Raw genomic sequence first — 27,416 nt, 5'->3', positions numbered from 1 at the left:
ATCATCAACCGTCCCGTGGTCGGATATAAGTATAGGTAAAACTTAAGATCGCTATTCGTCGCGCCGAGCGTTCGACAATATATATTAATACTCGCAAAATCGGTACGCGAGCGAGTCGTAGCACACCGTTCGAAATTGTCCCAATAAAATGTCAAGTCGACCTAGCCCAGAGCTGTGTTGTACAGGTGTGTATCGTTATTATTTTCTATGCGCCGAGAAGTCTTTACATAATATGTATAACTGTAATCAAAATATATCTGCCAAAATGTGCCAGCGTTAAAAAATAAATATTTTTGGCGTTCCCTTTACTTCCCCTCGGCGGGCCGCCCGTGGCCGACCCCCGCATTATAGGTTATAGCCTTATTATAGGTAACGGTATTACTTTAAAATTTTTTTTATTAATAAGTTTTTTACCGACTCGACTAGACCCAATTAAAAATCATCATCAACCGTCCCGTGGTCGGATATAAGTATAGGTAAAACTAAAAATCGTTATTCGCCGGGCCGAGCTTTAAACAATATATAGGTATTAATACTCGCAAAGTCGGTACGCGCGCGAGTCGTAGCACACCGTTCGAAATTGTCGCAATAAAATGTCAAGTCGACCTAGCCCAGAGCTGCGTTGTACAGGTGTGTATTATTATTATTTTCTATGCGCCGAGAAGTCTTTATATATATATACATATATAACTGTATGATTGTCGAGACGTGAGACGCGTCACCCGTTTTCCATATAGATTGTACGTGCTCGTATAATATATATAGACGCCTAGCAGTATGTCAAAGTAAAACACACATCAGTCACCTATATATATATATATATATGTGTGTGTGTGTGTACGTTATTTGCGGGTTACGTCTTGTACTGTTATAACGATGCCTTCCGAGAATGTTATTTAGAATTTATTGCGTAGTCGCACACGATATTTGCAGGTGTGTGTGTGTGTGTGTTGTAGGTAGGTAGGTATTATAATACATGGGTTGGTAAAAATCCATATATAAAACCCTCGCGAAATAGTCACGTGATCCGGTAAGCTCCTTTCGGTGTATAGCCGAAAAAATATATACGTACATACTTAATATAAAAAAATAATCCATTGACTTCCAGCGTGTGATGACTGAAAATCTAAATTTGAAGACACATATACAATTTAAAATGTATGAAATTAAAAAAAAATTATTTGGTGTACATATTATTAGGTATGATATGGTTTAGATCGTCTCTATTAATTACACATTTCAGACGCGCATAATATCGCGTGTAGGTATGACTTTTTTAGACGGATAAAAAAATTTTGTCGAGAAACTTGTTTTTTATAATATTATAATCTCGTCATTTCAATACAATACGATTTTGTTCCTTGTCGTTAAAACTTCTTCATTTTTTTTCCAATTAATCGTTTTATTTATTTGTTTGACGATATTATAATATAGTTATAATGGTACTGTCAATGTTTGATATTTATCGCGATGATGAGCGAGAAAAAAAGAAAATCGGCAGTCGGAGATAAAAGTCCAAAATTTGCGACTCCCCGTTACGATAGATACCATTATGATAACCTGAGAAAAATTATTGAAATTTAACTTCAAAAAATCGGATAATAAAAAAAATTATATAATATTATATTGTGTGGGTAGTAACGTATTGACGTTGTTCCTATACAGGATAACATTTTTTTATGCTTACTGGCCTTTTCGTTCATTGTTTATCCGTCAGTGTCGGCACTTAATCGACATAATATCATATTTTGACGCGTTTACGCATTTTGGAATATTACACGTGTGCGCACCGACCGTCTATATTTCGTTGGCAAACGAACATCTCCTATAGGCGTACATAATATCATCAGCACACCTCGTCGAATGGAAAGCGAAATCATCAATCGATCAAGTCATCATTTTATATAGCCGACATCATGACGCTGCAGAATTATAGTATGTATTTCCATTAAATAAAGACCGAGATCGTTCGAAACAAACTGGGGACAATTTTCCCCAAAAATTTTCCAATAAAATCAGACGATCCGTAATGAAATCATCAATCGACGACATCATTTTTTTTTTTTTAGCCGATATATCATGACGCTGCAGAATTATAGTATAATATTATATTTCTATTAAAATATAAAGACCGAGATCGTTCGAAACAAAGTGTAGTAGGACCACTATAGGGACTGGAACCTTGATGATTTTTATGGTTCCGGTTCCTGTTAGGTTCCCAGAAAAACTAAGATTTAGGTTTCGGTTTCTTTTTGGTTCTTAAAAAATAAATAATTTGTTACCTGTTTTGGTTTTATACTTATGTAAAACCCTATTGGAGGGAATCGTACAACGCTCGCCCACAAAGTATTTTGTATGAAAATATATTATTCTAATTTTAAAATCACATTCGCCCGGCGTGTAGGTACCTGCAACAATATTTACTCGGGCGGTAACGGGACGATTTCGGTTAAAAAATAAACCGGCGGGAAGCGATGTCTATATAGGGTCGTGTATACACTATAGGAGCACAGCTGATGTATTATTATTGTATAGGTAGAACACATTATTATTATTATTATTATTATTATTGTGTACGCATCAGGTGCCCACCGCAGCGGCCTACAACGTATTTTTTTACCGTAAGTATCGGTTTTTTTTTTTTTCACCCGACTGTGTGTCAACGTTTCGGTCTCGTCGAGACGCATTATCGTCCCTTTGTGGAAAACCGAAAACCGTGCGAACGTGGTGACGTGAAAACGACGTGTGTACACATAGCTGGGGGGGGGGGGGGAAATAACCTTTTCTCGCACATATACCTATAACGCGCGAGTGCAGCCGGCCCGACGAGACGAGTCGCGTCAAACGCAAATGTATTTTTACAGCGCATTATTATTGTTATTATTATTATCATATTTTTCTCTCGAAACGTATCGTTTTTCACTCGAATCGCCGCATAGAATACGTGAAACATATATAATAATACTAAGGTATGTGGTATACGGTATAGTAAGTATTATCGTGCGTGTATATTATAGTCGATGACGTATTTGCAGAGGCGTAACAAATCGAAAGCTCACACGCCAAAAGTACCTGCGTGTACGTCACAAACACCAAATCCTTCAGAAAATGTATTTTAAATCTTTCGATAATAATATCATAAATATCATATTGTATTGTGCGAGTGCATAATTATCGCTATAATTTTTATAACTTGGGCTGTGAATTTGTAAGAAATGAGCTTTTTTTTTTTTTTGTGATTGTGAAACGTATTTTTGTAAGTATAGGTACATAGTTTGAATTATGTAACTACGAATCCATTTTATTAAACTTTTATTTTGCATTTTTAGGTCATATTTTCTTTTTTTAGTTCAAATTCCGGTCATTTCAATCAATATTTGTATTATTATTTGTTTAAATAAACACGTAATGTAATTACGCATGTAAAATGTAAGACACTAATGTTTAATATTCTATAATTTTTGGCATTTTATATTGCATTTGTTGCATTTTAAGTGCATATTTTATTGCATTTTTAAGGTTTTTTAGTGCATTCAATTCACAGCCCTGGTTATAACTCTCGTTGAATTTTTTTCGATTTGTTTTCTTCTATCAAACAATATTGGTTTTTACGGAAATACCGAAAAATATTCGATTTTTCAGTTGGCTTTTGATATCACAGCTGGTATATAAATTTAGTGCTCAACTTATGAGGAGGGAGAAGGGGACGGAGTAACCTCTGCTGAGTTTTCCAAAGTGTTAGCGTACCCCTACGTTTTTTTTTTATGTGAAACGCAACGGAATGGTGTACCCATATAATTGCATTTTTATCAAAACCCACCAGATACCAGATACCAGATATTGCATTAATACAATGTGTCGGGATCCCACTCTTGGATTTATTTCAAATGTAAAATCTTGAATACCGCGTGGTAAAAGAGATACGAATCGGGTTGGAAGATAAATCTCATAGGTACTTATTATTATAATTTATGGAACTATACTTAAACAGGCAGACTTTTAATGTTTAGTGTTTTAATTGTTCACTTTTGGGTTTGTCGTATCGTCGTTTTTGATATTAAATTATGCAAGTAATAAAGCAATATTATTACTCTGACCGATATCTCGATATTATATTTTTTATGAAATTAAAAAAGTGTCGTTGGCATAGCACCACGGTCTTTTTCGACGCATAAAAAGTGATGGAAACGCTCTCTTTTTAAAAGCAGACATGGGATCGAGCGCTGGGGCAGTGATACAAAGCCAATAACCATTTGGGTATACACAATTGTGTCTAATTAGTCACATATTATGCACGTTAAAATATAAATGGACGAGGGTATCGCGACCTACGTCTTGACTTATAGCCATCGATATATTATAATAATATGCCAACTAACAAGTATTGGAATTTCGGCCACGATATATTTTCTCTATATTATTATACCACCTACTGCATATTATTTATAAACAACCAAAATGTAAGCTCCTACACGAATAACCTTTTTACCTGAAAATCAAAGATACTGTAATCTCTTAAATGGACATTTTTGCTTGAAAAAAAAAATAGGGTAATATCCCACACTCCGACGTTTTATTTGAATACACGGTTTTGAAATTGAAAAGCTCAAAAAGCAACAAATAATAACTTGTAAATAATAAATATAAAAATATATTTTTATAGACAAAATACAAACACTCGGTTGACGATTTATTTTAATATGATTATAATTATTTAAGTTTTTATTTATATAGGTTGTTGAATTGATTTATGTATAATATTATGTTTTAATGTATTGCAAGACAGATATTTTATTTTTAATGTCGAAAATACGAAGACATATTTTTTCTACTGATTTCTTTTTTAACATTATTTTGATTTTTTTACCTATACACTTAAGTCATTTGGTTTTTAAATATTTAATAATGTACGGTAATTTATTAATCAAAGGATTTCCGCTGGAGGCTGGACGAAATTTTTTAGTTTGATAATTTATATAAGTGTTCTAGGAGAAAACAACAACGGTACAAGCGATATCCACTTGTCCATCTCTGCAGGGGCATAGTGGTATTAATGTATTATACCGAAACCACCTTTTTACTATTTTTGTGTGTGATTATACACAGTGGTATTCTATTGAAACCACCTTCAGTTAAACATGTTGGTAGTACTTTACATCATATATTTTTCAAACATTTTTTGTTATATGATAATGTTATATTTTGATATTTTAATAAAAAAAAATTTAATTGAAAAAAAAAATTGATGTGTGACCGAAAATATTAAAAAGTAGTTTATTTTTTTTTTAAAACTTACTACTATCTTACTATCGCTTGTAGGAGTTAACACTATATCTATGCAGGAAATGACCTACATAATTTGTAAAATTAGCAGTTTATCATTCCACTATAATTTCCCCTTATAAACGAATATAAAAATATTATTATATGACTAGTTCGACGGACGTATCTGCTTTTATTGCCACCCGACGAGGACATTTGTCGGGTGCGATAATCGTGTCTTACGGTACACACCACTCGTTTTCGAGGCGAAAAGCCAGACGATAAACGTCGAACCTCTGGTGCAGATCCTACGCATGCAGCCTCGGTCGTCCGACTGTGCGAGGCCGTCGAGAGAAACCTCCCGCGTCGCAGGGTTGAATCGGTCGAGGGTGTGTGTTAGTGTGTATGCGTGTTGTAGGGGGTGTGGTTGGAGGTAAGCGGTGGAGGTACACGTGGTGGAGGGACAACGATGCACGTTCTTTACGTTATTCTTATATACGAGTGTTGGCCCCGAGCCAACTTCGGTAAGGCCTCCGGTGGTGCGGGTAGTGTACCATCACAGTACATAACGAGGACTGACGAGCTGAATTTTCGTACGCCATCGCCCTACATAATAATATATTATATTGTATACAAGTGTATTTTTTTTATTTTATTTTTATTTTTTACAAAAGACACGTTTGTTCGCAGCTTATTTGTTCAGGCAACACTGCAACAATAATAATGATAATGATAACAACATAACACGATATCATATTATCCGTGACGCGGCTTCGTCGAATCCTCATCGCAAGTCAAATCATAATAATAATATAACAGGTGTACGTAATATTATTGGCATACGCACGAACGAAGCGTCGACTGTTGTAGGGGGAGGGGGTAGGCAGTTAAGGTGGTCGGCTATAATAATATTATGCATTATTATTAGTAGTATGTCGTAACCGTCTATTATAATATTATTATAGACGACAATGACTATATAATATTATTGCATATAATTATAATATGCGGCACTTTTTATTCAAACGCACTTTTTTTTTATAGCAGACGATCGGCTCGCTTGCAGCATGACGTATATGTATAGAGGGTGAAGAAACAATTATTTTTCAGTGAAAAATAAGTACCGTTATATCAGTATGCCGAGCACGCGCTTGAGGAGGTGCACTTGAACCACCCAAAATTGTGTGATAAAAATATTTCATCTAGTTTACTATGGTATATATTATGTACAAAAGACCCGGGGCCGACTGACATTCGTAGATTTACCAAACCTTTTAGTCGCGCAAATGCTTCGCAATGATGAGCGAGACGATACTGATCATGTCCACCGCACACGACGATCAGGTATAATGTAACTTCACATCTCATCAAAAGCCACCGATCCGAGTAAATTATAATGGTTTATTTTATCACACATCCGCGACCGAGTCTTAGGCGCCAACCGACGATATGGAAATGTATTATGATTATTATCGTACACGATAGTGATAATGTAAACAAAAAACGTATTATTATTTATTTGTTTTCCTTCCGGTCTGCGCGTTTCTACAACTGCCGTTTCAGCGTCTTTTCCTCGATAAACGCGACGTTTCTGTGTTGGTTTTCAGTCGTGTTCACTGCCCGCCGTTTTATGCAGCTCAACGGCTGCATAACAGTTGTGTACTTTCCCAACAGAAATTGAGCAAAAAAAAAAATCAGTTATAAAACGTTATGATAATATAATATAAGCACAGAATACACTAATGTTGCGTTCGCGTTATAGTAATAATAATAATAATAATAATAATAGTATTAAAGTAGCCGAGCTGCAGGTGTAACTGAATGTTTATATAAATATTACGGTATTATGACGGTTTTTTTTTTTTTATTATTAAATTATTTCTAGACCATTTTGTGAGTACTTTGAATAATCAATTTTATATTTTTCAGTTTTACATATTTTTAGTTTAATTATTCGGCATTTTAATTAGGCAGTACGTATAATAGCTATTACGATATTGCTGCAGAACAATCAATTAAAAAAGGTTTATATTTTTATTACAAGAGAGGAATATAATAACAACAAAGTACAAATAAACAAAAAATGTTTATATTAGACGATTGTATTTTTTTTTTATAGCTATTTATATAATATCATACGATTCTTAACAATTATTTTATTTTTTATTTTTGTATGCACACCGAACGACTGACAACGAAAGATTTACCATTGAAAAGTTTCCGCACGTATTTTAATAATTTACGATATTGTTGTATCGATAGATGTCGTTTAGTCTTTGCGTTTTAAATCGAAGATACCAAAAGATACCTTTGTGTTTCATTAAAAAAATAAAATCAACGAGACTCGGTCGAAATAATAATATATGTATGCATCCGATGAATCTGGTCATTCTCAACGCAAATAGGACGTTCATTTATCTTATTATTTATGCCTATTCAAATGTCAAATTCTTATTCAATTTTAAAAAATAGCTGATAAAATATATTACATACAGCGTGGATCCTCGATGACGAGTCGAAAACCTTAATTATAGGTTGAAACAAATGGCGTCCCCTTGCTTAATCTATCCTAACCTGACCTTATACTGAGTCAAAAACCTCGACAAGTCGAAAAAATTTAATTTTCCTGTAATTTTGACGTTCCAAGGTTCCATTGTAGTTTGAAAAACAATTTTTTTACAGTTTATAACTATATGTATGTACTAATGCACCACTACCTATTATTGTAGCGAAACGCGAATTTATTCAATCCCGTGGATTTAAATACCTTGGTAGGTACTATCTAATGAGAGACAACTCTGACGACGATAAACCAATGTAAAATTGTATTCATTCAAACGCAGAGTTGTGTTATCCCGTTTAAATGTAAACTGCACGATCGACCATAAATCAATAAATTTTTTACAGTTTAAGACCTATGTATGTAATAATGCACTCTTACCTACAATTGTAACGAAACATGAATTCAGTCAATCCTAATTTCACTATCTAATGAATGACGACTCTGACGACTATAAACTAATGCAACATTTTATTCATTCAAACGCAGAGTTGTGTTCTTCCGATTTCATGTAAACTAGACCATAAAATAAAGTTTGTATAATATTATATTGTTCTTTAAATGATTTTAAAAATTCAAATTGGATAACGATAATGGCGTGTAATAAATACGAATCACGAATGTGATACAATTTGAACGTACAATTCAAATATTTCCACAAAACGGTGAAATATAATGTTTGAGTTATTAAATAATTTATGATGCGAATGCCATTTTTTTTTTTTACAATGGGTCGTTTAAACATAATATGTGCATAATTTAAAGTCAGGTTAGGGCTTACTGAAGAAGAGAGTCTCTGGCGTATAATTATTGTTCATATATATTATATTCAAACGGATTACTTGATTGAACATTATGGCCTAATTAATGTCTCGTGGCTTTATTGGTATCGAATTTACTAGAAATATTGAGGTTTTTCGTGTTCAAACATATTATATACCATTAATCATTCATAACTAGGTAAATATTTTAAACGTAATAGGTTGAAATTTGAAATATAATATCACTCGTTCTTTCTTCTTTTTACGATGATTAAACTGTGTTATATTACGGTACAACTAAACAAATAGTAAATTATGAATATCAGTGAGAACTGAACAGTATTAATGATTAAAAGTTTTAAATCCTATTTAATCTGAACATTGTTTAGAAAAAAATAAAAGTCGGAATGAAATAAAGTTTTAGAGTATTTATTTTACACCATTTAAAATAAAAAAAAAAACAATTCAAAGTAGTTATAATGAAAAACTTTCATTCCGCTCGTTTTAAATATTCAAACAAATATCATACCTATTACCATCGTTAAAACACTTTTTCTTATTGTCTATAAAATAAAAAACAACATTGTATTAAATAATATAATAATATTAAATTACATACACAGAATATAGACATATTATTATGTTGATTCAAGTGAAACTCTGTAGACCTCGAATAGGCATTTAAATATTTAATACAGTAAAAGGTCTTATTTGAGACAATTCTTACTACAATTTATTATTATAACACGAATTTTGCATTTGCGCCTACCTACTATTTCGGCCTATTTTTTTTTTCGATTTTTCAGGATTTAACAAGTTTCTATTTCTGCTGCAGAGACTCAAAATAATATATTTTAATTAAGATACTGTTAGGTACTTTACATTTTAATGTGAATATTATTGCTAGCTCAATAATTTTCCGTTTGCTTAAAACTGACGATTTTCGATTTTTACTTGTATTTTTTAATTTTTATGAAAAATAAATTTAAAAAAATAAACAGTGAATAAATTATTATTTAAGTACCTTTACTTTTAATATTTCCAAATAAAATGTCCCTTGATAAGAACGTTAAGTACACTTAACTCGAAAAAAACTTTTAAAACTTCAATAGTCTAAAAATTATTTCATAAATCAAATTTTTCTATACCGGTACATTTTTGTTTTAAACTCCTTATAATAATAGGTATTAGAATGGTATTTTACTAAAAGAAAGAATCAACTTCTTTCTAGATTAAATATGTTATGGTGTAAAATTTGAGCTTAATTTTTAAAAATAGAATTGTGTTTTTATAATATTTTATCGATTTTGGACATTGTTCTGTTACACATCGTTCAATAAATAAATTATTTATGATTAGTTATAACTGCTATACAATATGTATTTCAATTTAAAAAATATATTTTGGGCAACAGATGCGTATAAATATATAATTTTATTGTCGAGAAAAAATAAGACCGTGTAACAATGCATCGGAGTGTCTATAATTTTAAATATTAAAATTTTGTTGTAATCAAAGACAACTAAGTTGGCTTTAAATCACGATTCATAAATAAAACAAAAGTTTTTATGATAATATCGTGATGTAGTAAGAATAATGCGGCGCGTGAAAATGAAGCCACGTGAAAAATAGCACCGACCGAAATCATTTACAAACACAAGTTTTTCGTAAGATACTATAATGTTTTCGTTTAAAACACAAACAGATGTCGGGCAACTTAAGAGCAAATTGTAGACGCGATAACCTCGACTTTTAGTCGGTGATAAATGTTTACTATCACACTCGCCTGTCTGGTGGTTGGCTAATATAATAATGAGGTCTGAGAATAATAATGTGCCTACGAGATCGATGTCATTTTACAATATTATTCATAACTCTCGGAGAGGATCGCTTCATAAATATTAAACAGGTACCGATATATAGTGCGCCCCCGTCAACAATGTTTCCGCGAAGAGGGAGTGACGTCGTTTAATATATTAATATTATGACAATATCGAACGGTATTATATAGGTATAGGTACCTATAATAATATGCAATATCACGGCAAATCGATTGTGCGTTGATTTGTCGACAAATGAGTAGAAGTCTTTACTAAGTTTTGGTCGCTCGCCCGGTCGGAATAATAAATATAACACAATCGTGAATCGCATACAATTATTATAAAAGTTTAGTTATATTTTGTTGTACTTCGACCGGATAGCGGACGAGTAACAAGTGTTATAACAACTTCCGAGCACCGGCGATTGCGTTTTAAGTCCCAACGATGACAATTATAGGTTTGGTGTGCTGACCTGGAATTCGCTTCCGGAAATAATCAAACGGACTCGATAATTTAAAGGTATTTACTATTTATATGAATAAATATCCGAATATGCCGACTTGGCCCGCGTGCAGTTTTTCTTTTTTCGTGGAAAATCCTGTATAGAATATACAGGTTAGGTTATATAATATATATATATACCACAGGGATCACCGATCAATATTTTTGTAGGGCCACATTGTACATTTCTCGTGGGCAGTCAAATTAGTCAAAGCAAATATTTTCAACACATTATATCATAATGCAAAAGTAATGGCCTAGTGGCGTTAATAATAATAAATAAAATAAAATAAAAATGTATAACAATATTATAATATAAATAGAAAATTGGGTTAAAATTAGTGAGAACAATGCATTGCTCTCAACTAACTGCTTGAAATTGTGTGTATGATTCGTGCACTTAATATTTTATATGCAGGTTCTCGATTTTTGATTTACGAAACTCACGGTGGACATTTTTCGGCAGATGACTTATGTGAAATCTCGTAATGATAATGATGTTTAATATTGAAAACTTTAAAAACAGCTACTGTTTGGTGGCAAATCAATCAAACCGGCAAGGCTACTGAGCCCACATAATATTATGTACTTTATTATTGGTTTTTACTTTTTTTCATTGTCTGTGGGCCTGATCAAATTTGTCTGAGGGCCGCAATTTGGTGACCACCGGTATACACTTAATCTATTCCCCGTAAATTGACCCAACATATTAACGCAGTGTATGGATAATATGTTGTGACAATATAGTTCACTGCGTATACACCTTGGTGTTTCACGATGTGAAACTGTAGAACTATAGTGAACTATATATTATTGTCACAACGTTTTCCCCATGCTCTGCGTGCGCAAAAAAAAGTGGGTCAACTTACGGGGAATAGAGTATATATACGTTATATGGATATGTATCTCGGTTTGAGTGTATCTCGGTTTTTGTGTGCCTCAGTTCACGGACGAATCGGCGTCAGTGTACCTAGATTAGTGAAATAGTTTTACCTATATAGACGGACAACCGCAAGTCGCGGATAGGATTTAGCACTTGGTATTAACGTGGTTTAAACAACTTACTCTCTAAACTTTTCTGATATCTCTGAAAACAATCTATGAGATTTTCGTCAAATTCAACTGAGCAGTTTTTGAGTGCATAATCTGTACATACTTATACATTCGGTTTTAAGATGTGGTTCCTTTATTCGAGGCCACAAGCGTGACAATTCGATGCATAATATGCTTGTTCCTGGTCTGCCCGAGTGACCAATGGCAACCATTTTTAAACAAAAAAAAACTTTTCAATTTCCGCAGTGAATCTCGAGGTCCCTCTTTAAAATTAGTGTATTGGAAAATTCTCAAAAACTTTGTGCCATTAGAGGAACCACTATTCCACATTTCAAGTTTGTACGTTTTGTAGTTTTTGAGATAATATATCGATGAATGAGTGAGTGAGTAGTATTTGGATTTGATATATATATGTTACAGTTAAAGTGTTGAATCAGTTAGTTTATGAAATAACTAGGTAATTTATAAAATAACTAAAGCTTGTAGGTAATGTATATAGTTTATACTTTAACTAGTTATTTTATGCATTCCCTGGCATCACTTAGTTAATGTGTCAAATTGTAAATAACGCCACCCCGCGCAACACGAATCAGACGGCGCGTCAACTGTACCGCGCTATACCACTCCACACGCCGCGCGACGCGCAACGCGCCGTGTGATCCCACCTTTACATTTCAACAATTTAATATAACACATTAAATCAGATAAGATTATCGGTGACCGCAATGTACGTTTATCGTGTTATTATAAGATAATCGTTTATCGTGTTATTATAAGATTTTTGTTGTTGGTATTTGGTACATGTATTATACAGGTTTAAAGTTTAGTAATAGTTTTACAGTCACACGTGTTCGCTGTTAGTTCGTTTGTCTCTACACTATTATTTTAAGTATTAACTATATTGTTCACAATGAATGAATTAGATTTAATGAAAGAAAAGTTTTATATTAGTGTTAAAAATCGTTTATTAAAACCAAATAGTGCAGTTTTAACAAAAGAAAAATATGCAAGTTTGATGATAGACGTGAGAAAAATGAAAATAAAAAAGGAATCTTCTCGTGACTATTGGTTAGAAAAACATTACGATATTGTAAAAATAAACGGCATTGAAAAATTAATACTACCCGTAAGTAATCAAAATGAAAATGTTAAATTATATGTTATGATTGAAGAAATATTTGATTATTTACATGAAATTCATATTTCTATTGGACACGGGGGCAGAGATCGCATGTTATATGAAATAAATAAACGTTATAAAAATATTACTCAATCTGATGTTAAGCAATACTTAGATTTGTGTATACCTTGCCAGCAAAAAAAAAAAAGTCAAAAAAAAGGTATTGTTGTAAAACCAATGGTGTTTGAAGATTTTAACAGCCGTTGCCAAATTGATTTAATTGATTTTCAATCTCAGTCTGACGCAGGGTATAAATTTGTTTTGGTTTATCAGGACCATCTGACCAAATTTTGTATTTTAAGACCTTTGAAATGTAAAAGAGCTGAACAGATTGCATACGTTCTTTTGGATATTTTTTGTTTATTTGGTGCTCCCTCAGTACTGCAATCGGATAACGGCCGAGAATTTTGTAATGAAATTGTAAATTCTTTAAAAGAGATGTGGCCCGAATTGACTATTGTCCATGGCAAACCACGACATAGCCAATCTCAGGGCAGCGTAGAGAGAGCAAACCAGGATATTGAAAATATGCTGACTACGTGGATGCAAAGCAATAATACCAACAAATGGAGTGAAGGCCTTCGGTTTGTACAATTTATGAAGAATAAAGCTTTACATTCCGGAATTAAACGTAGTCCATACGAAGCAATGTTTGGTAGTGTACCAAAAACTGGACTATCTTCAAGTCTTCTACCTAAAGTTATCTTGCGTAAAATGGAATCTGAAGAAGAAGCTGTAAGTCAACAAACTATTAACTCAGGGCTAGAGACAGAAACCCGATTGGATAATATCATCCATGTCTTTAAAGTTGTATTAATGTAATTGACTAATTAAGTATTTATTTATAGGATGACGTTACTGACGTAGATCGACCAACAGTTGGCACAGAAAAAGATATAGTTCATTTAAATATTGCTACGGTAGGAGGAAAAATTAATCATTAATTATTTTTATTATTTTTAAATTAATTATTTATTTATATTTTATAGGATGACGTTACTGACGTAGATCGACCAACAGTTGGCACAGAAAAAGATATAGTTCATTTAAATATTGCTACGGTAGGTCAATATTATATTATAGCTATTATATAGCTAAATTAGCTTTAATATTGTAATTACAAAAATAATTAAATGTTTTAAGGAGAGGAAAAAAGCTAAAGAAAATTTGGAAAAACAGGCAAAAAGAATGAAAGATTTATCAAATACTAAATTTGCGGTTGCTAATATTGGTTCTACAGTGCGTATCAAAATTCCCGATGTTGATAGAGGAAAGGGTGATCCTCGTTCAATTATTGCAGTTGTTTTAAAATTAACTGACGATGGGTTTTATCAACTGGGATGCAATGATGGTAAGAAAAATTTAAATAATACAAGTAATTTTTTATTTTTTATTTTAATTTTTTATTTATTTGTTACCTACCTTAAACATTATATAATTACAGGAGTGTTAAAACAACTATACTCTCGATCCCAGTTCACAGTATGTTCAGAAAATTTGTTAGCTGTAGAAGCTGTTCCAAATGAAAGTATTACATTAAGATCTGCGGCAACTGCGCAGTCACTGGGAACTGGTCAGGGTTTTTTTAAATGCACTTGTACCAAAAAATGTGACACAAAGCGATGTGTTTGTAGAAAAAAAGAGGTGTTGTGCAACTCTAAATGCCATAATAGCCTTACATGTACAAATAAATAAATAATATAACTATAATTAATTCATAATTCAGTAAAATAAAATATTATAATATATATTTTAAATTTTAATGTATTTTATACTTTAACGGATATCAAACTGAAATTGTACAGAATAACTAGATATTCTATGAAATAACTAGTTAAAGTACAATTTTCATGTATTATTTCATACTTTAACTAATATTCGTAGGTAATTCATGAACTACCTAGTTATTTCATAAAATAACGGAATTCAACACTTTAGCTGTAACATATATATAGATTGGTTATTAACAATAATAATAAGTACCTTTGTAGCCGATATAGGTATAATATAATTACATATTTATATTGTATTATACGAGACGTAATCATAAAATATATTGATTCGTGACAATCGATTCAACCACGTGGTATGAAGCCATATGGGCACAAATAGAGGGGTTTGAAGGGGCTTGAAATCAATTGAGAGTAAATACAAATATTTTACTGTTGAGAAAAAAATCGTGTTTTATAATGACACAGTATTTTTGCGATAGTTGAACACGGATGACAAGAATGTTCGTGTTATCGTAGGAGATTTGGCAAGATAATACCATGACCAGAAAGTGTAATATTTGACGACCACTGATACGTGAGTGAATAAGGCCACACCTTCCAACCTTTGTTATACGTCTCGCGACTTATTTTTTCACTAGATAAATTCCCGTCAAAAATTTGGTCTTTATGCGCTTATTTCCGAATCTATTTCCGAGAATGTAAGAACAGAGAACCATATTATAATGATATAGTTTCGAAACAATAATATATATATATATATATAACAATAATATTATTACGTCCACGATTCGAAATCGAGCGACACGCGTGTGAAGTACGCAGGTAATATACGTCAACACCGCATAGACCTTTGACTTATAAATATGCCCATTATCCTATACGCAAATACATTGATAGTCGCGTGCCGACATGGCACAGTAATGTAGCTCGTTTAGTATAAATATTTAGTGTGAATATATTACACAGTATTGAGACTTGTCTAAATAAATTTATCATTAGCAAATTAATCATATGTTATGTATATAATATTACCGTATCAGAGTGACTCAGTAGGCGACCGAAAAGCGTCGCCCATCTTGATATGTGAGAAACGTGAAGCGGTATTAGTAAAAGGTCTATAATACGCACTCGGGTAAACTATAGCTTAATATATTATTGTATAAACCGTGCTAGGACCGGTGACGATATTGTTATACCACTGTGGTATCATATTATTATGTACCACGGTCTCTACTGGGTATATTATTATTGTAATATTATATTTTATTAGTGAGTTTACGCATATTATTCATAGACTTATAATAACTAATAGACAGCGCATTCCACTCCACGATGCCATCAATGATAGGGAATCATATAACTGAGAAAGAAAGCAGAGAGAACGAAGAGAGAAAGAACATAGAGTAGTAAATCATGGAGGAAATACTTTACTTTTTTTTCCGTTTTCTTTATCAACCATTAACATATATTATAATAATATATAGGTAATATGGTTGTTACCGCATAGACCCACAAGTTTGGTAACCACACATCAGTTATTATGTTACCAATAAGATATTATAACAATTGGCAGATTTTATTGTAACTTGGCAGTAGTCACACTGTAGTTTACTACTTTGTTTCTTTTCTCGTTCACTCTCGTACCTCTCACTTCTCTCTCCCAGCGATGTCCATTAGTTTATAGGTCTATTATATTAACTATACACGATCGGTCGGGCAAGGACACACCCAGATCGGTTGCCTGCAGAACGACACTGCGGAAAATCGCTTACCCGAAGACTTCGTCTGCAGACCTCGCATGTGCGAGTTCCACGTATCGAGTCGTTTTCACGAGTACCGCTCAAAGTGAGAGTGCTGAGGACGTGACAGCACTTTGAACTCGAAAACGATGTAACTTTTTATTTTTTCCCGACCAGGTGTATAGGTCGTGTATCAGACGATGACCCTGGATTTCTCTTGTACGAAAACTCAAATCTAGTGGCGGGGGGGGGGGGGGGGGGCTAAGCCAGAGACGTCATGCTAAGATACGCGGAAGCGGGAATATTGTAAACTGCAACGGTCGTACGACATTTATGGACCGGCACACAATATTATAAATTATTGTATGATATATATGCGATCCCCCGGGGCGATTGTGCTACTATTGTAGTGTATAGAGAGACAAACAGAGGACACGCGACGTGTATAGTATTCCCATGAACGACATAACAATAATATATAAAGCGGATAGGTATCGGTGTATTACAGTTGTAGCTTACTGTAAAGTCCCAGCTAGGGTGTTTGTGCGCATAACAAGCGATGTACAGACTTAGAATATTTCAGTCAATGCGCGTGGGCCGCCGAACCCATTATAATATTGTATTATATGATGTTTGACGATGACAATAACGCCATAGCTGGTATACATAGACGAAAGTATGCGTGGGCGATGCCGAAAGCGCAACAATACCTAATAATAACTGTAACAGTATAATAGTACTAAATAATTGTAATAATGTTATGTGGTATGTGCATAAACAATTGTTATTATTGCAAACGGGCTTAACATACATATTATAAAAGCTGCCCGAAGTCCTGGTCGTCCTGTGTGGAGACGATAATTTACCTACCTAGGAGATCTGAAATAATTAGGACATGAAATGCCCATAGTATTCGTACTGCACCCACGTGTAATGTAGAGGGTGATTTTTTATGCCTGCTCGCCCCTGTTTTTCCGTTTAACAGTGCTACATTTTATTCGAGTTCGGTATTTAAGAATTTTCAATTTTACTTAATTAACCATATTTTCAAATTCCTGATATTTTTTTTGACTGCCTACTTAAGGAGTCATTGTGGAAATACAAACTTCGTACAATATGGTGATACAATAATATGTAATATTAGATTTAGTATTTATTATGCTTGAATCATTTTTACAGACTATTAATATTGATAAATCAATAGTAATTACTAACATTTTAAATTCATCTACTTAACCCGCTACCATATAACTAGTGTTTGAAGTATGAACAATTTCACAAAAACGTGAAACATTGAAATTTTTTTTTAACACAATGTTCAGTGTTTTCTAATGTAAGAATTCATTAGGTATACAAGATACATGTATAATATTGTATACCTACTTGTATCATTTAAACATTAAAATATTTTAAAATTTTAAATGTATAATACCAAAGGTTAGGTATATACATATAGGTACCATACAATTATGAAAGTAATTTATGACAATTATATGTAATTATAGAACTTATTTAAAAATAAAACAAAATTTTTTAAAATACTGAAATATTTCATTTTTTTAAATTACATGGAATTTTCAAACAATACATATAACTCAAAAACTACTAGTTCAAATTTTGATTTAGATATTCTCAACAAAATAATATCTGCTGAATAATTAAAAAGGAGAGGGGTTTCATATTGTAAAAAAACATCAAGACACAGATAAATACCAAAAATTGTATTATTATCTAAATATTTTTATTTTCTGTAAATTAATTCAAACGCAAAATACATAATATTTCAAACGAATGACGACGCGCGTGTGGGTACGCCGCGCCATCATCGGGTCTTGTGTAATTTTATAATTTACTGCCTTTGATTTATTTAAGCGTACCAGACAACTATTATTATTATGTAACTGCCATACTTTGTAAATGTAATAATTCATGTAGTATTTATACTCTATTCTTTTTCAGCGAGGGTTTAATAATATACCTAGGTAATAAGTATAATAACCGATCATATTTTCAATCATTGGCATAACCTATAGTTAAATTGATTTTAACTTTTTAACTAAACTTTTTTTAATTTCATTTTCATCAACTCAATTTTAAACTTAAATGATTTGTATCCATATAAACTTAATAATTATAACAACGAGTTACGTTCAATCAAATCCGAGTTACGTTTACTAGGTATTTATAAATAATTGAATAATAAAATATATAGCAAAATTATTATAGATGGTTCATATTGTATAAACATTTACTTTTTACTATTTTGAAACTTATTGTTATTGGCTGTTTGTATAAAGAAAAAAAAATAATAAGTTAACTGTGAGTTTCCATATAACTTTAAACTAACCAGAGCTAAAAAAAAATTATGATAACTATTAACTTAAAACTTTCTAAAATGTTATTTCTATCAATTTGACTTAACTCAATTAAAATTTATCACTAACTTGCTCGGACGGCTTGCATATTTCATTTCAGGATGTTGTACGAAATTCGTCTTATGCGATTTTCGGTAAACTGGTAATGAATCGATCACAAAAAGAGAGAGAATTAATAAGAATAACCTAAATACCGTAATAATTATGCCTTCAATTATTCATCTTGATAGCTATATATTATGAGATTTCTGGTACCCACTTTTTCCATAATATTCATTTCGCTGACGTCTTAAAGCTCGACTGAGTAGTTTTTACGCAGATTATATGAAAACGGATTGTGCACTTGGATGTAAAAAAAAACTGTGAAATCAGTGCAGCCATGTCAACGGTTGAAACTGCTATTGAATGTTGATCATACAATCTAGCGGTTCTCATTGGTCGGGCGACCGCACCACCATAAATTAATGTATAGCGGACAACGGGCGAAAAGTTAGCGTTAGGAATACCATTTTTACTAAATAATTATATCTAATATCTAAGCGTTGCCGTATGTGGTCACACCGTTTTGGGCGGAGACCAATCGGAGCACCGTATTCATTTTTTCTATCGTGTTGTAGGAAGTGCACTATCTGTTTTCAAATAATCCGTGGTTTTTTATCTAAATCGATTTGTCTCGAACGCCACCGAATCGCTCTCAACGCTGCGGAGGTCAATACACAACCACCACCCATGTGCAGAAGGCCGTAGAGTTTTACATTTTAATTTTGACGACACGAAACGCAGTCACACGCAGTAAGTACCTAAAAACAATAACGATAATATGACCGACCCCAAACGGAATCGCGGGACGCCATAAATGTACAACGTTGTAATAATATCAAATTTTCCAAAGAGTCCATTTGCGTTCGCATAATATTATGGTACACGCGCCGCCGAACTCTGCCCCGATATCGCTGCCGATGTTGTTCTTCGGTTTTATTTCATTCATTATTCGTTTCGGCGAGGGGGGGACCTATTATAGAGCAGCGAATGAACGAGCACCCACCACGATCGTTCACCCTCCCCGCCCCCCGTTCGGAGCCGATTTGCGAATCCCACAGCTCCGATTCGATCAATGGTGATAACAATATAGATTCTAAAATATATCGTATTATATTACATATTATATGATTATCGTATAATATGACCGTAAAAATGTTTACTACAGTCTGCGAATTTTTTTTTATCTGCTACGATATTATTATGACGTATTTAGTTTTTGTCCCAAGTCATTGTGATATTTATGCGTTGTAAATTCTAAGTAAAAAATATCAGTGTGTATACGGTCCACAAAAGTCGAATAGAATAATAATTTTACTACGCAAGTGTTTGTACTATTACATGTATAGGTACTACAATTTTATAACATTTATGTTTTTATATAATTTTTTTTCCCCGAATAAAACAATTGAACGCGAACAATTCAAATGCACTTACCGTGTGCAGTTGAATTGCAGTTGAATTGCAAAAGATTATTATTTTTTTGATTTTCGTGTCCGCAGTGGATGGAATAGTCGACGCGTCAGTTTAAAATGACATTGTTAAAGCTACGTGTGACTAAGTGTCATAAAAAATAAGAAATAAACGTTTAACACGATACGGCTGGAATTTGTTCCTACTAAAAAACTGTATTTTGTGTTATTCGTCTGCGGGTTATTGGTATTTTTAATAAATTCCATCTGAAATAGATGAATATTACCTAAATGGGTCATCTGATTCTTGGATTTAGTCGTTAGCTGTGCGGCGTGCACATTTTTTATCGTAACGACGATATACGGTAGACGGATTTATTATTTTTAAATCCTCAAAGCACACTTTTCGGCGAGAATTTTCTTTGAAATTGTTTTAGAGAACTAATTTCAAATTTAGGTGTTCCGGCAAAATTAACGCATTCGTTCTCATTTCGACACCGCATTAATGTACCCAAATAATATAATTTTACGCGTATACATTACTTCGCGTGCACGAGCAGACCAAAAAATAAAAACAAATTATACGTCGTAGATAGGTGTTCCACAAACAACAGACAGAGTGTAATACAGCCGATGTGAGAGCGTCTCTTAGTGTGTGTGGAAAAACAATACTAAAGACTCTAGGTGGTAGTCTATTCGGGCCCTTTGTTTGTGTGGAAATAATTTCGTTACCAGTTTTAAAAACGTAAGAGTTTTAAGCTCACTTTTCACAGACGACCTTTTCTTCCCCGTCAGTCGTTTGGAACGGAAGTCCGCACGTACACAACGCTCTGTCTCTCTCTCTCTCTCTCTCTCACACACACACACACACACCGCTCGGGAACATTTTCTATTGTACCTTTTGTATGTTATTCGAGTGGAGTGTTACACTCTTGTTTTGCACCCCGCGAAATCGAAAATTCATAATGTCGTACGCCAACAAAATCTGTTGTAACGATGAAACAATGATCGCGTATATAATGATGTCATCTCTATCCTGCAGCTCTTTCTACTAACCGACTTTTTTGCAGTGGTGAATGGATATATAGTTCAGAAGGGGGAGGGGGGGGGGGTGAATTTCAAATCCACAGGGGTAATGACGTTCAACCCCTCCCGTTATTTTATGTTGTAATAACAAATTACAAATTGGTGAAAACCCCACCCATCCCCTAATATCCGCCACTTCCTTTTTGTATAGATATGATTTCAACAGTAAGGTTCGAGACTTAAAACCTACTCGGGTGCGGTCGGCGTTTGACGTGTCACGTCGACGTCATTCGGTCGGATTATAATATCGCAGTCGAAGGACTGCACTGCAGCAGACACCAAAAACCTACATACGTGCATTAGTTAGAGGGCCAATTTACACGTTTAAAAACAAAGAGGGGGGGGGGGCGAAAAATATGTTTTTATTCGTATTTTATTAATTTATAACAAACATTATGATATAATAATAATAATATAATACACGAGTCGCCACATTATAAAATACGCATTATGACTATTATTATTATTAGTCGGCGATACGACCGACTGCCGCCCTCAGATTTTTTTTTAAATCATCACACTTGTAAACGCTAAAATTATTAAACATATTATAAATTACACAATATTATGTAGTCTTCTTAGGAGGGTCAAAAAAAAAGGCTTTGAGGGACGAGGGGTTGGACCACACTGATATATGTCATGAAAAGCGTTTGTAAGTATTGTAACTCAACTACAAGAACTTTAAAATGGGACCGGGTCACTCAAAGATGGATCCCCGAATAATTATTACGCTTTGTTATAATACACGAGATATTCAATGGTTCCTCGTGCTATTTTTTTTCACTAAATAAATACAGGAAGTAAAAATATTACTTTCCTTAAATAGAATATTAATATACACTTGTAGTATGGTTACCAAATAATACTATCGTAACAATTCTAGTAAATTAATTGTTGAAACAACATATTATAGAGTATAAAGCACTGATCGGGAGGATCTTACCTATGATCGATAATAATAATAATCAATAATTGATTAACACATTATTATACATTATGTACTTACACGACGTCTACTTCGTAATATTACTCATTGTAATATTATGAACTTTAAGTGTTTGAGATATCATTGTATATAGTTACTGCGGTTTACGCGACATTGTACCTACATAAAATAAGTCATTTTCAAAATGAGAAACGGTATTTAAATATTTACAACTCTGGAAATTAGGTCATAACTAACAAGGTGTCGGCGCATAAAATAAGTTTCGCTCGTGCCATTATATTGTGCAGCGTTCAAAAATGTACATTAAAGGTTTCTATTCGTGATCTTATAAATTATATATGATTATTGCTTTGGAAAATATTTTAGGTAGGTACATAATGTATTACGCAGGTATAAAATAATAAATATTAATGACGAAATGATATACGCGTCTTTTAAGCTGCCGCCGTGTAACTCTAGTTTTCGTGTCTACGAATTTATCTCGGAAAAACTGCAGGCAAAGGTCGACTGCACCGTGATAATATCGTTCTAGAATAGGCTCTATTTAATTTACCGATGAACAGCTGTATACAACTGTCGAGTGTTTGTAAAAAAAAAGTCTTAAACATCAAGACTGTATATTTTTATTTGATTTAATATTAATATGTACCGAAACAGAAGCCAAAATGTATTAGTTTTTAGTTATTTACTGTTCAAGTCAAATACGTTTGATAATATTACGTATTTACACGAGAGAAAAGGTACATCCATCACTGTTTTAAAATATCGATCGTAAGTGGTGTAAGTAAAACCATAATATTATATTTTGCGAACGAAAAATCGCACGACAAAATATTCTACAGGTATGTCAGCAACTTTGTGATACGCATAAAATGGCTACCAGCTTACTCCTTATCAGTACATTTATTATCATTTGTTACTTATTGTATGTATTTATTTGATAAGTCATGTGATCAATTCTCGACCAATGAGAAGTGGAGCATGCCAGAAAAATCGTCAGAATGAAATATTGCTGACATACCTACCTGTTTTTTTTTACAAATCATATCGTATCTACCATTATTTGAAAAAAAACGGAGTTGGTCTTCTTCTTTCGGATGAAAAAATAGGTAAGTACCTATCAAAATTTTTTTTCTCGATATAATATACCACATCAATCCCCCTAAATAGGTGTCGGGTAGTAGATTTGTGGAAAAGTATTATAATTATAACTAAAATATAATTTTCAAATGTTATAGAATTGCGTACAATTTGAAAAACCAACACCGGGTTCCTTAAAAAAAACCTCCAATAAAGCTGCAGTTTACCTCATTTTTTACTATCATCTTTACATATTATCCTAATAATTGATTTTGAATTATATCTAAAAAAAATATTATGCCACCTTAGTTATCAATTGCATTTGTTTTTGCTTGTATTGTTGTATTATATTGTTATTCGTTTGACTGGAATGACAGGTGGCAGAAACACAAAATCATAAACCTATGCACAATCTTATAATCTATGTACCTATATATTATACCCTTAACCATTATAACATGACGGTATAACGATGTTCTTTATCATTAATATTTTATTTACGAACATAACACTTTCGTACCGAACAGGATAAGAACAAGAATGGGTTTTCAATGTTTTCATTTTACCTCGAGACGTAATAATAATGATTTATTACTGTAATGAACGATTTTTGCTTATTCGGATATTATTTTATGTCCTCATCGGTATTGCAAGCGGTGTCCATTAATCAATTTGAGGGTTTCTACAAGTCCTAACACGCCTGCGGTATATATATATATATCTTAAATCGGACATAAAAGGTATTTATAAGCTTTTCGCCGATATATCATTATCATTGTCTGTTTATCGAATTTTAAACTGAAGACATTAATTTCATTGGGGCGGAATTATAAAGATTAAAATTAAAAATATATTTTCCCGACGGCTTTATCGTTCGGCGTAGATGCCGGTACTACCCTATGGTAACCTATACCATAATCCCTAACCAGTAACCAGTAACCAATATATATATATATTATATTGTTCGTTTCAATGTCGTGTTACAGCTAAACGTCCCTCCAAACACGTCCGAATCTCAAATCGATCAAAGTAAATAGATAATATTTATACAATAGATTAATAATTAGGGATTCTATTCGTTTGGGTATTATTGTCCGTATAAACTCGAATAAGTAGTCACGTCGTGATGAAGTCGTTATATAAGTAAAAAAGTTAAACTACAGATTCAATCTCATATTATCATACAGTTGACTTGTGTTCAACGTAGGGCTTAAAACAATATGATGTTAGAAATACATTTTTGATTTATATGCGTATTTTTTGCTTTCGGCAAAGCAATCGCCTTTCCATTATTACAGACGAAAGTTTACTGACCTAAAAAGTAGGTATTATAAACTTTTATAACCGCTTATTTCCACTCGGTTGATCGTGTTTAAACCGAATTGAAAATTGGTCGACAATTTTAAAATTAATAAAATAATGAATGAACGAATTAAAAAAAAAAAAAAACCAAATATAAATTTATCGAAGCATTAGATGATTACATACAAACAAAAACTGCAGTCCTTTTTTTATAGGGTAAAAATAAATAAGCAACTAACGCATAAGGAGCGTACTATATTTATAGACATTGTAATTCTAATAATTGTTATATTAATATTTTAATAAATGATCTACTAAATATTATAATAGGTATATGACACGCATACAGAAATTATGTGCCCGTTGAAAATAAAAATATATCTTATTCGGCACAAAAATCATACTTACTATAACTAATCACACTGACAAACTATAGTCACAAGACAACGTATGATTTTTTAAGTTAAATATATTTCGGCGTTAGATTGAGCTGTACAATTTTACTTTGAATAAATTTCAGTGCTTAATGTCATGTTTATGTGATGTGTTGAGTGTAGGCGTATATATATGTATATATATGCCTAACCTAAGTGCCTAAGCTATAATTATAATATATTATTACGACTATTGTACGTAATGAAGTCTAAACAATAATAACAGCAACAAACTTAATTTATTTAGTATATTTTCACAATAAAATTTAGAACACTTGATCTTTTCGAAAATGCAACTATATAATATTATTATCGTATAATAAGTACTGTTTATATGAATTTATTCGATCGATAATTATTGAATAGATAATAATTATAATTATAATTCATTGTTGTATTGCAGTGCTCGGGTCCATTTTCCATAGAACAATAGAATATTCTGTTGCATTCAATTTTTAACTAGATATCTGACCAATAGAAAGCTGTAATTTTAATTTATCATCGTAACATTATGCAAGCGGCAAGGATAGATATTTCGCTCACAAATAGGTAGAATATTTTGTTCTTTCATTGCGTTTGGCTTGTATAATAGTTTGCAAACTATGCGCATAATCGCTTATTGAACCAATATCATTAGATATTGAAAAAAAAAAACATAAATTGTTGTCATTTCCAGTCTAGCTTGTATATCTATTAAATATTTGTGATTAAAATTAATTAAAATTTTATAATCAAAAAATATTCTGTGCTTTGATAAATCATAAGTGTAAATTATAATAATATATTAATTGCTTATGTGTTATATATTTTATGTAAAATTTACTCTGAGGTATAGTTTTGACAAATTTTATCAGTGTAGCAGAATTATTACCTATCTATAATATTATAAAAAATACTCACGATGAATTATACAATGATTAATGAAATGAAAATTTAAAAAAAAACGTAAATTTAACTAAATTAATACTCATCAAATTACGAAGAATAAAAAAGAAAAAAACAAACTGTTATTAAATGGTTTTATAATCATTTAAAAATGTAACTGAATAAATTTAAAGTCATTCGAATATGAAAAGTAACAATAATATCTAGCAATACCTACTAAATGGGTACATTTTGCAAATAAAAACTATAGTATTTATTCTATATGCGTCCAAGTAAATTAAAAAAAAAAAAAACCAAAAATGTTGAGGTCTGAAGAGCAATAAATAAATGGAAATCATTAAACTCGCGGAGAGGAGATCAAAACATTTGAAACGAAAAACTGATAACGATGAGGAGGAATCGTTTATTTGAGCGCATTACAAAATTATGAATAAATATTATACCTACATTGTTTTTTATTTTTTTTCCCCCACAAACAATGCGGTGTCGATTTATGAGTATCCATCAGGTAATGCATTTATAACTATTCCGAGTCCGACGAGGGGGATTTTATTGTACGCTAAACCTCTTTTTTTTTTCTTCCGACAATTCAATATCGTAGGTCAATTTGCCGTATATGTATATAATCAATTGGGCCCGTACTGCAACTCGAACGAATGGTCCCTCGAGTTGAAATAATTACAATATATAGTATATTTTGCTGGCCAATAAACAGTCTCCAGTGAACCAGAAAACATGATTTAAACGTATGTAGGTACAGTATATCGAGTGAATAAGTATATACGCACCGAGCGATACATTTCAGAGGATTTTAGTAAACGTACACCGCTAAAACCCTCCAACGCAAACGTTGTTATATGGCATACCTAACGTAATTATTATCATTATTATTACTATTATTATTATTATTATTATTATCATTATTATTATTATTATAATTATGGCTCAAATTTGCATGATAATAATCAATAATATACAAGGTGATTCTTTTATCGTGAACCATTCATTATTTCAAAAAGTATTAATGTTTTTAAAATATTTTTTTACATAGTTTCAAGTTGTTAAAACACGACGTTTTTATTAAAAAATCATATTTTTAAATTTTTTTTATCCTTATATTTTTTTTAAGTTTTTTACTTTTTTGAATGGCAACATATAGAGTTTTAATTTCATATTCCAAAGCAGAATATTTTTCTAAGTATTTGCATACATAAAAATCGAATTTAGGGCGAGTAGTTTATGAGTGAT

General features: G+C 32.2%; 2 protein-coding genes across 4 annotated transcripts in view; one reads left to right on the top strand and one right to left on the bottom strand.

Moving 5' to 3' along the window:
- Positions 1–27,416, bottom strand: part of LOC132944403 (zwei Ig domain protein zig-8-like) — a 585,143-nt gene that overhangs the window by 533,516 nt on the left and 24,211 nt on the right. The gene's annotated exons all lie outside the window — the stretch shown is intronic.
- On the top strand, positions 12,370–14,894 carry LOC132945783 (KRAB-A domain-containing protein 2-like). Of its 3 annotated transcripts, XM_061015549.1 has the most exons (5): positions 12,370–13,928; positions 13,985–14,057; positions 14,127–14,198; positions 14,281–14,488; positions 14,582–14,894. In XM_061015549.1, exons 1-5 carry the CDS (start codon positions 12,868–12,870, stop codon positions 14,830–14,832), a joined length of 1,665 nt encoding a protein of 554 aa, XP_060871532.1. In that variant the 5' UTR covers positions 12,370–12,867; the 3' UTR covers positions 14,833–14,894. The 3 variants fall into 3 exon arrangements, with proteins under 3 accessions (XP_060871532.1, XP_060871531.1, XP_060871530.1); XM_061015548.1 differs by having other exon boundaries at positions 12,370–13,872; positions 13,986–14,057; positions 14,281–14,894; XM_061015547.1 differs by having other exon boundaries at positions 14,281–14,894.

The sequence above is a fragment of the Metopolophium dirhodum genome, chromosome 5, assembly GCF_019925205.1.
Source record: "Metopolophium dirhodum isolate CAU chromosome 5, ASM1992520v1, whole genome shotgun sequence".
NCBI lineage: Eukaryota > Metazoa > Arthropoda > Insecta > Hemiptera > Aphididae > Metopolophium > Metopolophium dirhodum.
Note: the sequence above shows the minus strand (reverse complement) of the source record. Positions and strands in the feature narration are given on the sequence as shown.

What these genes read in the sequence shown, in the direction of transcription:
- LOC132945783 (XM_061015547.1), top strand. Translation starts at nt 12,868, where the DNA reads ATGAATGAATTAGATTTAATGAAAGAAAAGTTTTATATTAGTGTTAAA. An exon ending in GAAACCCGATTGGATAATAT is followed by an intron (nt 13,929 to 13,984) that starts CATCCATGTCTT and finishes TATTTATTTATA; the next exon opens with GGATGACGTTACTGACGTAG. An exon ending in TTCATTTAAATATTGCTACG is followed by an intron (nt 14,199 to 14,280) that starts GTAGGTCAATAT and finishes AAATGTTTTAAG; the next exon opens with GAGAGGAAAAAAGCTAAAGA.